Source organism: Vigna unguiculata, chromosome 4 (assembly GCF_004118075.2).
Source record: "Vigna unguiculata cultivar IT97K-499-35 chromosome 4, ASM411807v1, whole genome shotgun sequence".
Taxonomy (NCBI): Eukaryota; Viridiplantae; Streptophyta; class Magnoliopsida; order Fabales; family Fabaceae; genus Vigna; species Vigna unguiculata.
In genome coordinates this window covers 28,391,549-28,404,816 of record NC_040282.1, presented here as the reverse complement: position 1 = coordinate 28,404,816, position 13,268 = coordinate 28,391,549, and the positions used below count along the sequence as shown (strand labels likewise).

The window sequence follows — 13,268 nt, the reverse complement described above, 5'->3', positions numbered from 1 at the left end:
TTTATTGGAAAGGGTTTTGAATAGGTGGAATGAAGTTAGGAATTAGGGTTAGGGTTCCTTTGTTTTCATTATTTATACTTCACCCTGATTCAACATAATTGAAGCAAAAACATGTATTGAAAATTTAGATCTCAATACAATAGAATCTATCATAACCTTAATTTTAGGAATATTAATTAAATGCATTTGCTCACGTTTGCATTCACATCTATATTATGTTTGTTTGTTTGGATGGGTAATGAACTTTTATGAAGAATTTTAAATGCTTGAAGATTTAATAAAAAAAATCTTACAAATAGTAATTGGAAAACATTTTAACGAACTTTTCTTCATCTTTACATATTCTATAACATTATTTTTATATTGTGTGAGAAAATATTATATACACCACCTCTACTGTGTGATAAGATTTAAAATATTTGTTCTAAAATTCATTAACTTGTGTGTAACCTACACTTTATGATAACAACCTTTATGGTTTTGAATAGATTAAGAAAACATTGTTGCAGTGTTAGATGGGCATGTTGTTGAATATATTAATGTTTATGTCCTTTTCTTTGTATATTCTTCATTTGGGTCTAACATGGAATTCAGTGTAAGCACTTAGGTGCAGGCAATTACTTAGTTTTTCTGGAAAAAAGAAAAACAAGAACTGTGTTGATTAATTAAAAGTGAAAAAGTTTTAGGTTGGCTTCATTGTCTTTCTTATCCAATTAAATAAACAAAGAAGACAATGACAATGTCTTGTGTAACACAAACATTATTGGATTGGTTGAAAATGGTAAGGACATGAATATGAATATAAGATTGAGGAACAACGACATTTTGTCACTCACATCAACACAACTTACAATAAACGTAGTCTTAACGGCATTATATATATATATATGAGATATTTAATTCAATTTTAAGTTTTTTTTTCTTAATTGAATGTTTTTATATTTAAATTGAGTTTTTGTTATTTAACTATTTTTTATTTGGATGAGTTGATTGTTATTTTGTTTTATCTTTTGTTTACTTGTTTTCACATGTTAAAAAAATGTAATGTTTTGGATTAATATAAAATTAATATTACAATTAATGTAAAACGAGAAGTAAATTTTATTATGTTATTAAATAAAGAAAATTATAAGAAGATTTTTTATCCATTGTAGTGATGGGTAGTTCCTGGTCACTCGTTGTTTAACCATATTATCATCTTATATATTATCATCACATTTAAACTCAATAGAAAATACTTAAATATATTAAATTAAGTAAGTTTGTATTAAATTATAATTTATTAAAGTTACATAAAAGTTAATATATATATATATATATATATATATATATATTAATAAATCTAAATTTAAAATTAAAACAAACATTAGATTTTATTTTATTAAAATAACGTAAATGTGAACACATAATGCAACCATGCCTGAGTTTTCTTTGGTATATATAATTGTGTTATAGTTATATATCGAAATTTGAAGAATAGAAAATTGTTAATATATTGAAAATGAGATAAACACTGAAAAAGAAAAACCCTTATTTTCTCATATGTGATCGTTGGGGAAGTTAAAAAATAATAACTAAACATTTTTCTCTTATAGAAGACAGAACAATTAATTATTTGTAATATTACTTGAAAACAATTGAACTCTGAATGAAAACATCTTATTATATGAAAAAATGTATAAAATATAGATACAAAAAGAAGAGAAAAAAGAGAAATCAATAAGATGATTAATTTAGCAGAATAACAAGAGGAAAAACAACTATTTCAAAGAGAGTTATAAAACTTTTGGGACAAAATTGTGATTTTTTTCTATTTTATTTTAAGATTCAATTTGATTTTTAATTTTCAGAACTTTTGTTGTCTTGTTCCTCTAACAAACAATAATACCATCATTGAGGGCTAAATAGAATAATTTTTAAATGAGACTTCGTTAATATTTTGAAGGGTTAATTACTAGGATAGTCTTTCACTTTGGTAGGAATATCTCTACTTAATTTTTGCTTTTATAAAAATTTTAAGTGTGTTCAAACTTTTGAAAAAGTATTTCAATTATATTTTTTTTTTCAGAAAAAAATTATTAATATTGTTAACGGCATATCACATGTCAATATGTGATTTTTTTAATTTTTTTTTTGTAAAATATTTTGTTGTCATGTGTCAGGTCTCTAATGTGACACATTACTACCATGTGTTAGTGCGACTGTCAATGACGCTGACACGTATCGTCCTGTCACATGACACTAACAATGTCATGTGTCACACTAGGGACTTGACACCCTAACAACAAAATTTTTTTTGAAAAAATAAAATAAAATAAAATAATTGCATATTATCAAGTGACATGCCCTTAACGCAGTTAATAATTTTTTCTAGAAGAGACTTAATTGAGATATTTTCTCAAAAGTTAGAACACAATTGAAATTTTTTTAAAAGCAGTGATCAAGTTGGCACACCCCACCAAAGTGAGGACTATCCAAGTAATTTAGCATATTTTAAACTTAAAAAATATAATAAAATTACAATTGACGAAAAAAATAACTTTAACATTCTCAAAATTTTCTATTTTTTTTTAAATCACCACATAAATGCTACACTAGAAATTGCAAAGCTCACGCAAAACAAAACAAATATAGTATTGATTTTGAAAACTAAGACATCAAATTGATTTTTTTTTAATGTTAAAAAAATAAGATGAAACAAATTAACAAAAAATTAACCAAAATTATATATATTTATTTGGATTGTGATGTTGGTAAGATGACCTAATAATGACTTGGTCCACTTGCCAAACATGACCTTTTGGAATGGTAGTATATGGATGCATTTCAAGAATCCTTTAGGAGGCTCCATGTGGAAGCCATTAAGGCCATCATCACCATCTTTCAACTCCTTGACCTAGCCAAAGCCATGGCAAGAGGGGACAAAAACTTTTTTTTTTAATATATTTTCATCACTTGCTTTTCTCTCATGCTTTGTTTGGACATGCTTCCATATTCCTAATGGTGAGCTATGATCATTGTCAAATTGGGCATTCACAAAATGCCATATTTTTATTCACCATCTAACATGAAAATGACTTTTATATACAAAGACAAAGTGAGACACATTAAAATAAGATGCAAAGATTGAAATAGTAGGGTGTGCAAATAGTTTACCTTTTTTAATCATATTATTGATCCAAATCAACTTTGTCTATAATTTGTTTGTGGTGGAACTAGCCAGGTTCTTATCACATTATTTTTCATCCATAAATCATATACAACTTGAAAAATTGCTTTTAAGTGAACCGAATTTGTTAACTCTTGCACCAATTCTTGCAAAATATGCTAAATACTCAATCACCATCACTAGCCATTTTATAGTATTTTTTAAATTTGGAAATTTATTCGACTATGTTATTTATGGTGTGAAACTTTTACAAATCCGAAATTCATAGAGATAATACTTATAAAACATGAATTCAAACTATATAAAAATTTAATATTATCTCTAAACCAAAATCTTAAAATAATTTTTTTTATTCAACTTTTTTTATCTTAACATAAATTTATACAACATTTACTATTTTACTCTTCGATCTCTTTTTTATAAATACAAAAATTAACTTTTTTTTAATGATGAAAATATTTCTTAAAGTGAGTTATCAACTAGTAAAAATAGAATGACTTCAGAAAAACATTTTCCTTAAATTAATTTATTTGTGAGGATGCAAATTGACAACAAACGCGACAGGAATAGCGGTCATTCCGAAAAATAATGATAAATTAATTTATTCATCATACATTATTCTAAACATTTTTGAAACTAACTACCAACAATAAAAGAAAATACAAGACATGTTCATCATGTAATTAATATACTAAGTCAACTTGCGAAAACGCTTTTGCAACTTTCTTCAACCATATATTGTAATCTCCGAAACTTGCAAACAACAACAACATGAAAAATTGAGGAACCAGACCAAAGAAAACCCGAACCTGTGTTTTTGTGAGGGCTAAGGAATCATACTTTCCAATGGAAATTCAGTTCCAACATCCAAAGCATCAACACTTGAGACCAAAAGGGGTGAAACTCAAAGGCAGAAACAACAAAAGCAAGAACAAGTACGTTGGAGTGAGGCAAAGAGCATCAGGAAAATGGGTTGCAGAGATCAAAGAAACAACACAGAAGATAAGAATGTGGCTTGGCACGTACGACACTGCAGAAGAAGCAGCTAGGGCTTACGATGAAGCTGCATGTCTCCTTCGTGGATCCAACACTCGCACCAACTTCATCACACGTGTGTCCTCTGATTCCCCTCTTGCTTCACGGATTCAGAACCTTCTCAACAACAGAAAAGGAATCAAAGAACAAGAACAGCATGGAACAAGGGTCAACACCGACCAACAACATGAGTTGAGTCTATCAGAAGAAGGGGTTTCTACCCTACAAGATGAGGAACCAAAGTTCCAATCTTTGCTGGAACAAGTGTCTATATTCAGTGTTCTCCAACAAGATTGTTTTGTAAAGAAGACATGTGTGAGAGATCAGGAGAAAAAAAGGGTTAGCAGCACAACAAGTAGTGGTAGTAGTACTAACATAAGCAATAGTGAGACAAGTGAGAACTCACTTTCTACAACAACCCAGAACACACAAGTGTTTGATGATGATTATAGACCTGATTTGAGCAATTTCATGGGGTCTGAGTCAGATTCTCAGGAAAATCCTTCATGGGGTTGTGAACTTTTTTGTGATCATTTTCCCTTTGGCCAAGTAAACCTGCCTGATATAGGTGGCTTGGAGCTTCCAGAGTTTGAAAGGATGAAGGTTGAAAGGCAAATTTCAGCTTCACTTTATGCAATGAATGGTGTGCAAGAGTACATGAACACAGTTCAGGACTCTAATAGCTGTGAAGCTATCTGGAATCTTCCTCCCTTGTGCTCGTTTTTATGTTAAAAGTATGATCCTGCAAACTTTTCTTCCAATATATGTATGCAGATTTTGTTTTCTTCTTTTAAACAGGAAAGAAATAGGTTCTGAAGATTGAAAATTTCATAGGAACTTGAGTCTTTATTGACATGAAGTTATCAAGTTGAAACTACTTTAAACTTCAAACTAAATACACTAAATGTTGTTTAAATGCTTTCCAAATATGAGGAATCTTTTTCAGTCATTTTGTGTAAGAAATTTAGGCTTTGATGGATATGTATTTGGCAAAGCTATCACACAACTCACTTTAATTGGATTGTGAAATTCGAAAACTTTTTTTTCAGAGAAAAATAACTTTCAAATTGTATAATCTGGTTTTTACTTTCAGATTGCACAGTTCAAAAATGCTCAGATTATATAACGTAGAAAGGAAAAACTGAGATTTATTTTTTTGAAGTGTGGGAAGAAAGTTATGGAAGTGCAAAAAGAAACTCCCATCATACCAGGATTTGTTGGGTCAATTCGCATCTTCAATTTCCATATATGCACTAAAGCTTAATATTTTTTTCTTCCCGCACTCCAATCATTACTAAAAGCACCCTATATTAAGAAAAATACTATAAAGCCCTCTCTCACAGTGCACCACACCGCTACTCTGTTGTTGTCATTGCGCTATCACTGTTGTACCTCCATTCTCCACTATCCAAAATTTGTTTCACAAAATCGTTTTGGAAGATATTATATACTTTTAAAAGACTTGTTCTAGAAATTATGTTCACTTTTCAGAGTGAAGTTTAAAGTTTTGTAGTTGATGATAAAATATTATTAAGTACACAAAGCATTAGCCAGTGCAACATCCAACAATTGATTTTGCACAGAAATAAGCATGAGATTTCAAATGCCATGATAACTACACTACATTGTACATGAATTAAACAATTCTTCTCAAGTCTGAAACACTGTAATTTGAAACAATCATAAAACTGCAGACACCATACAACAAAAAGAAGCATAAAACAATTAAGAAGGACAACAATACTACATATGACAAGACATAAAACATAGTAAGATGTAATTGGATTAGTTTTTCAGTAACCTTCAGCTTCATCATCAACACCTTCATCTCCAACTTCCTCATAGTCCTTTTCAAGGGCTGCAAGATCCTCCCTGGCTTCTGAGAACTCTCCTTCTTCCATGCCTTCACTCACATACCAATGCACAAAGGCCCTTTTGGCAAACATAAGATCAAATTTGTGGTCAATGCGTGAGAAAACCTCAGCCACAGCTGTGTTGTTGCTAATCATACAAACTGCTCTCTTCACATCTGCAAGGTCACCATCTGGTACAACTGTTGGAGCCTGGTAGTTTATACCACATTTGAAACCAGTAGGACACCTGAAATTAGTCATCAAAACCATTCATTCAGATCTTGTGAAAGACAAATACAAGTATAAAGGGTTAAATATGTTTTTAGTCCCTAAACTTGAACACGAAATTGAAATTCGTCCTTATTTCAAACTTTGATACACTTTAGTCTCCAAACTTTAAAAATAATAGATGCAGTACTTTTAACCCAACAAACGTTAATATATTTTAACTTAATAAACAATGTTTCAAGAATGAAGAGATATAGTCCTTTTAATATAATGATATTAATTTTTTTGGCTTGTCAAATGGTGTTTAGGCTGACATTTGAGCTGGAATGTGTCATATGGTGTAAACAAACAGTTCATATGTCAAACTGAAATATCGTTTAATCAAAATATAAATAAACATGAAATCAGAAAATTTGATCGTACTGATAACCATTTTGCATCTTAATCTATACAAAATCAAAAGACTCAAGTATGGAAGGAACTAGAAAGACTTGCCAGAAAAGTCTACATGAATGATCATAATCAGATAGTGATGAGCACAACAGAAAGAACAGAACAGACAAATACATATATAAATAAGCATCATAGTATGATGATGTTCTTCTAAGGAAATGTACTTACCAGTCTACAAATTGAACTTGTCTCTTTGTCTTGATATTTGAGACGGCAAGGTTTACATCTTTTGGCACAACATCCCCACGATACATGAGGCAACATGCCATGTACTTTCCATGTCTTGGATCACACTTGACCATCATGCTTGTTGGCTCAAACACAGCTCTGGTGATCTCAGGCACTGATAGCTGCTCATGGAAGGCCTTGGCAGAAGATATAACTGGGGCATAAGATGAGAGCATGAAATGGATGCGTGGATAAGGCACAAGATTGGTTTGGAACTCTGAAATGTCCACATTGATTGCACCATCAAATCTCAAGGAAGTGGTCAAGGAAGATATTATTTGAGATATCAAACGGTTCAAGTTGGTGTAAGTTGGTCTTTCTAGTTCTAGTGATCTTCTACATATGTCATATATTGCTTCATTGTCCAAGAGCACAACTACATCACTATGCTCAATAAGAGCGTGGTTGGAAAGAACAGTGTTGTAAGGTTCAACCACTGCAGTAGATACCTGCATGTTAATAACTAGTTAACTCCATGCCACTACAATAAGGACAATAACTTGAAGTGTCCAAAGCAAAATCTCTTGGAGCATGGAACAAAATCATTTGTTATTGAGATAAATTTGGAATTTGCATCATTTACTTCTCTTTAGCACTTTCTGACAAACTCCTCCTATCATCTCTGTTAATCCCCTTATGAGTCTTTCGAGGAAATTTACCAGAAAAATAAAACATCATTGAGATTCACATAAATGATTAATAAGACTTCCAACTCAAAATCTTGAGAGAATGAATTTATGAGTTTTCTTCCTTATAAGGTGTTCAACCTTTTTATATATATCTTACTTTGTGACAAAAAGGTTAACTCATTTATACAAGGAAACACAATTCCTTAACAAACGTTACTATGATACCATTGTTATGAAAAAGTTAACCCGTTCATACAAGGATACAAAATTCCTTAACACACTTGAATTTCCAACCATATAAGATAAACAAAGAGGATTAATATGATTAATTCTTAAGGTTGTAACAGAAGGCCACATGATAAGTTTTAGAGTAAAAAGAAGTTTGATGATCCAGAAGTAGAAATAGTTAGTTTCACTACACCTGAGGAGAAGGGTAAATGATGAAGCCAAGTTTAGACTTTTTTCCATAATCTACAGACAAACGTTCGAGAAGCAATGATCCCAAGCCAGAACCAGTGCCACCACCAACAGCATTGAAAACCAAGAATCCTTGCAAGCCAGTGCAATTGTCAGCTAATTTTCTGATACGCTCAAGGCACAACTCTTCAATTTCTTTTCCAACTGCAGCACAGACACCACACCAAATTAGTGATATAGTTCCAAATAGATAGAACAGCATACCCAATTATTTTTTTTGATGATGCTGATGACCTGTGTAATGTCCCCTTGCAAAGTTGTTAGCAGCATCTTCCTTGCCAGACATCAATTGTTCAGGATGGAAGAGTTGTCTGTAAGGACCACATCGTACTTCATCAATTACCGTAGGTTCTAGGTCAACAAACAGTGCCCTAGGAACATATTGCCCACTTCCAATTTCACTGAAGAAGGTGTTGAAAGCATCGTGTGTTTCAGTAGACCCATCACTGCAAACACAAGTATATGAATTAGTATTACCACAAAGAGGAAAAAAATATTTGAAGCAAGGAAAATGTTTTCTGAAAATGGAAATCTTTGAATTAATACATCGAGGAATTTTTTTTCTTATTTTGGTTTCTGGGTTTGGAAGGTGAAGTTCATATCAACTTCACGTTTTTAGAAACCATTTCATTGACACCAAAATGCCATTGGTTCATGTATAATTAGACTTGGATGAATGCTCCACTCTTATTAATTCAAATTATTATGAATGTTATGTAAATGGAGAACTGTAGTAGATTGTATAGAACGAAAAATTGAATGAACGGATTGTAAAATTGTAGAAAATAGCAAATGCAATATGGATAACATTTAAGTGAAGCAAATGATTCAGCTTAACTGAAATGTTGAAGTGCATAATAATGTTAAACGTGACTTTCATAAAAAAAAGAGAAAAACATTTGATGGAGGAAAAAAAAATTCAAAAGTAAAATGAGGAGCTAGAAAAAGACATCTTCTAAGATGAAAAACATGAATGAGGAGATAATGAAAATATATATGAAGGAGATTATAAACAAAGAAAATTTAATTATTATGCATATAAGTAAATAAATTAGAAGTAATTACAAAAGAAATTTGTTGTGCAATATAGGAGGAACATGGGAAAATGTGGGAACATAGAACGACAATAGATGGAGCAGCTGACATACTAACATGTCGGACAATACGAAGTTTTAAATGTGAAAACAAATCATTTGAATTCTTTGTTGGATATTTTTGACTGTATTTTTACTATACCTTCGAAATAAATTGATAGACATTGATTTTGATTTTCTAAAATATATAAAAAAAATTAATATATCAACATTAGTATACTTTTAATATTTAGCAGAAAATAACACAAAAAAATCAAACAAACAACTGTATTAAGAAACAAGCTTATTGGTAAAGGATTTCTAGTTGTTTCAAGGAAATGGAAAAAATAACAATATCCCAATAATAGTTATGAATGTGTATTGATCATGGAAAAGAAAATTGTGGAAGGAAATAACCAATTTTAGAAAAATTGATAGAAATAATAGAAAATTGAATCACATTCTGAGATTGATTTTAAAGAAATTGGCACATATGTTATTTGAAAATTGAAAAAAAAAATGAAAATAATGTAAGACCTGGGCATTGTTCCATCAGGTTGAATGCCATGTTCAAGGCAATATAGCTCCCAGCATGAATTACCAACCTGAATTCCAGCTTGTCCAATATGAATGCTTATTATTTCTCTCATATTCCAATACTTTCTTTTCTTCTATGATTGTGTTTAACAATGGAAAACACTAATCAAAAACAATAATCACAAATTTCAAGGGAATTAAACTGTTAATTGCTGGTGGGAAAATAGTCCATAAATCAAAGAAAAAGAAGAAAAAGGAGAAACTCTGATTTTTATCCCTTCCTCTCTCTCTCTCTCTCTCTCTCTCTCAACGTAGATGTAATTAGGGCATGAAGTTCCAATCAAATGCTATAAGCATTGAGTTTTACAGATGATTAAATCCTCAAATTAAAGAACGGTTTTGATTAATATTAACTGGGAACCAGTCATTTGGCACCAATTGATTGAATGAGTTCAATTTATTTTTATTCTAAATATTCAATTTTATTAACGTATTTTTCATTCATTATGGTTTGCGTTGGTCTCACTAATTCGAGAACAAGGAGAATCAAACTTATTCATTTAATGAGATTCAGATGAGTTTCATACAAACGAAGAGTAGGTCAAATACAATCATTAAATTATTTATATATTAAATATATTTTTTCATTTATGATGATAAATTTGAAAAAATGACAATTAACTAAAGTTATTTAGATAATGTTTCTAAATATACAGTAGATATTCGCTTAAGTCTGCACTCATTTAAGTTTGTATCCCGCATAAATCCGCATTTGAAAAGGGAAAATTTCGGATCAATAATTTTGTAATTTTATTTTCAGAAAAAATACATACAGTACTTTGATGACTATTTTTATTTGTTTACATGTGATTGTCGATTGATCATTTTGTAAGATGTGATGAGGTGAAGAACATACCTTAGCTTGATTTAATTGATCCAATGATAGATAAGGAAATCTTTCAACTCACTCACATTGACTGACATCAAGATTGATAACACTTTCTAATGATTTGAAGATAACATTGTGTTGGTTAATTTCAACTTTGTCCAGACCAATTACTTATATTTTATATTGTTACATTTTTTTTATATAGAGAGAGTATATGAATAAAATACAATAACAAGTTCCTCAACATATCTTTTATATCTATCACATATCTCATATTTTCACACTCTCTAAAAATTTCAAATACCTATAATATTTCATATTGTTATTATATGATTCGTAATATTCCATATCGTAATATGACTATTAAAATTTCATAAATCCACATCCCAATTAAGTCTGCATCAAACTCTCAAGATCAAAATGCGGACTTAAGTGAATATTTACTATAGTTGTTATATTGTACTGTATAACGAATTATAATTGAATGATAATGTTGAAAACATTATATGCTATATTATGATTAAGTAATAATATATAAATTGCATAATTAATTCATCCAATTAAATTCATCTTAAAAACAAAAGTATGTGTTTGTTTTATTTGTAAAATCTTACATAGTTAGTATTTTCAACAAGTATATGTTACCAGAAAAGTCTAGTAATTGTTCGGAGGAGTATATTTTTTTTCTCATAAGGAAAAATCTTCTTTTTTTCATCTATTGATATATGAACTTTTAAAATTTTAAAATTTTTAAGTTTTAAATATTTTATAATTTTAAATAGTTTTAATTGAATTTTTATTTGTTTTATGTAAGGTGGAAGAACCCAATTTTGATCTTATCAGGTGACCTGTGACAATCATACTCTCATGACTTATCACTCACATTCTTATATTTTTTGAATGTAACATCAATATCCTTTCCTAAACTTATATCAAAACGGTATATATATATACTTTCAATTTTATTTGTATTTTTTACACTTATGGTAGGTACTGGTATTAAAAGTGTCCATCAATTCAATGAATATTATAAATTGTTTGTTATTGAGTTTGTTTCATAGATGGAGAGAAAATTGAAAGAGAATTTTGAGGAAAGAAAAAGGAGAGCAAAGACATAGAGATGAAAAGAAAATGTTTAATGAATATTAGAAAAGAGATGCTCAAACTATAATGGAAGAGACATAAATAGAGAAAAAGAAAGAGAAAGAAATTAAAGAAAATGAGTTTAGAGAAAAAGAAATTAAAAAAAAAGAGTGAGAGAGCAAGAAATTGAAGAGGAGTTGAGAGAAAATAATTGAAGAAAAGAAGTTGATAGAAAAAGAAATGGAAAAAAAGGTGTTGAGAGAAAAAGAAATTCAAGAAAAAAATATAGAAGAAAAGAAAAAGAGAGATTACATTTCTTTGGTAGTCTATGTTTACATCCGGGTATTTAGCTTTTCTTTTGGGTGCCTTTTCCTCTTCTTTAGACGTGAAATTTCCTATATCAGGGAGCCTATGCCCATACTGTAAAATCACTCTTGAAGAATACTTTGAAGTTCCTTTTGTTAGCTTTGAAATGGTTGAAATGCCAAGAAGGGGGTTGAATTGGCTAGTTAAAAATTTAGGCTATCTTTGAAAGCTAAAAACCACCTTTAATTGAATCAATTAGATCACCAAATTAGGATGCAAACACTACTGAACTGTACACTTTCAATCGGTCAAAAACATTGTTAATCGATTGATTTTACTAAACAGATTTTGTTGTGGTATAATCAACTGATTGAAACAGAAAAATAGTCGACTAAAATACTGGGAAAAGTGCAGAAATGGAGATTCGAGTTTTAAACCAGGAATAGTGCACAAGAATGATCAAGACAGGTTCTAAATGATTATGCAAACATGCTCAATGCTGCAGATGTCATGAAAACATGCAAGAACATGAAAAAGATGATTAAAGCACAAGTTCTTTAAACTTTAAAATGAATATGCAAGAGAGAAAGGTTAGAGAAGAGAAAAGACCACGAGATTTTTATACTGGTTCACTCAAACCTGAGTTACATCCAATTTATCAAGGCAACCTGAGCTTGACTTTGCACTATTTCAAAAGATTTACAAAGTATCCACCCTTACACATTCAAAATATGCAAAAACCACACAAAAGACTCTTGAATCACACAAAAGTTGTGACACCCCGACTACTACACTAAATAATTATTATTTGATAAAAAGATATGGAATTAATTTTTTTTCCATAAGATTATCCTTGAGAGAACATTAATAATAACATAACTTCATATTCATATATATAGTATACATCTCTATAATTGTTCATGAAATGTTACAAAAATATGTATTTGTAAAATATTAAGAGTTCTACATCAAAATAGAAGATTTATCTATATCTTTAATATCTCCTAAAGATATTAATAGAAATTATCCATGAGTTAATCTTCAGAAGATCCACCAACAATATCCCGAACAACTCTCATTGAGCAGGTTCCTCTTCTGCTCATGCAACGGGTACATATGAAAGAAAAATATGAAAGGATTGAGGTCTTTATAAGCCTTAAATATCAATCTTAATAAACTCAACAAACAATGCAGACACCGGGGGCCTAGATTTGGACCTATAACCACCAAACTTGATCTTGTTTTACCAGACATATGGATCCATATTCCACTTCTGATGATCCAATCTGAACATCAAAAGTTGCTTTG

The 13,268-nt window shown here is 30.1% G+C and overlaps 2 protein-coding genes across 3 annotated transcripts; one reads left to right on the top strand and one right to left on the bottom strand.

The window, feature by feature from the left end:
- Positions 1–3,872: 3,872 nt before the first annotated feature.
- LOC114182355 (ethylene-responsive transcription factor ERN1-like) lies at positions 3,873–5,153 on the top strand. The gene has a single exon (XM_028069220.1). The coding sequence runs from the start codon at positions 4,016–4,018 to the stop codon at positions 4,934–4,936; it is 921 nt and encodes a 306-aa protein (XP_027925021.1). The 5' UTR covers positions 3,873–4,015; the 3' UTR covers positions 4,937–5,153.
- A 635-nt stretch (positions 5,154–5,788) lies between these two features.
- On the bottom strand, positions 5,789–9,891 carry LOC114181541 (tubulin alpha-3 chain-like). Of its 2 annotated transcripts, none has more exons than XM_028068016.1 (5): positions 9,683–9,891; positions 8,307–8,518; positions 8,017–8,216; positions 6,907–7,415; positions 5,789–6,304 (listed from the first exon to the last, which is right to left on the bottom strand). In XM_028068016.1, exons 1-5 carry the CDS (start codon positions 9,793–9,795, stop codon positions 5,998–6,000), a joined length of 1,341 nt encoding a protein of 446 aa, XP_027923817.1. In that variant the 5' UTR covers positions 9,796–9,891; the 3' UTR covers positions 5,789–5,997. The 2 variants fall into 2 exon arrangements, with proteins under 2 accessions (XP_027923817.1, XP_027923819.1); XM_028068018.1 differs by lacking the exon at positions 9,683–9,891 and adding an exon at positions 8,619–8,748.
- Between the last annotated feature and the right edge of the window lie 3,377 nt (positions 9,892–13,268).

Coding starts and splice junctions, on each gene's coding strand:
- LOC114182355 (XM_028069220.1), top strand. CDS start 4,016: ATGGAAATTCAGTTCCAACATCCAAAGCATCAACACTTGAGACCAAAA.
- LOC114181541 (XM_028068016.1), bottom strand. CDS start 9,795: ATGAGAGAAATAATAAGCATTCATATTGGACAAGCTGGAATTCAGGTT. Junction 8,217..8,306: donor TGCAAGGGGACATTACACAG/GTCATCAGCATC, acceptor TCTGTGCTGCAG/TTGGAAAAGAAATTGAAGAG. Junction 6,305..6,906: donor CAAGTTCAATTTGTAGACTG/GTAAGTACATTT, acceptor GACTAATTTCAG/GTGTCCTACTGGTTTCAAAT.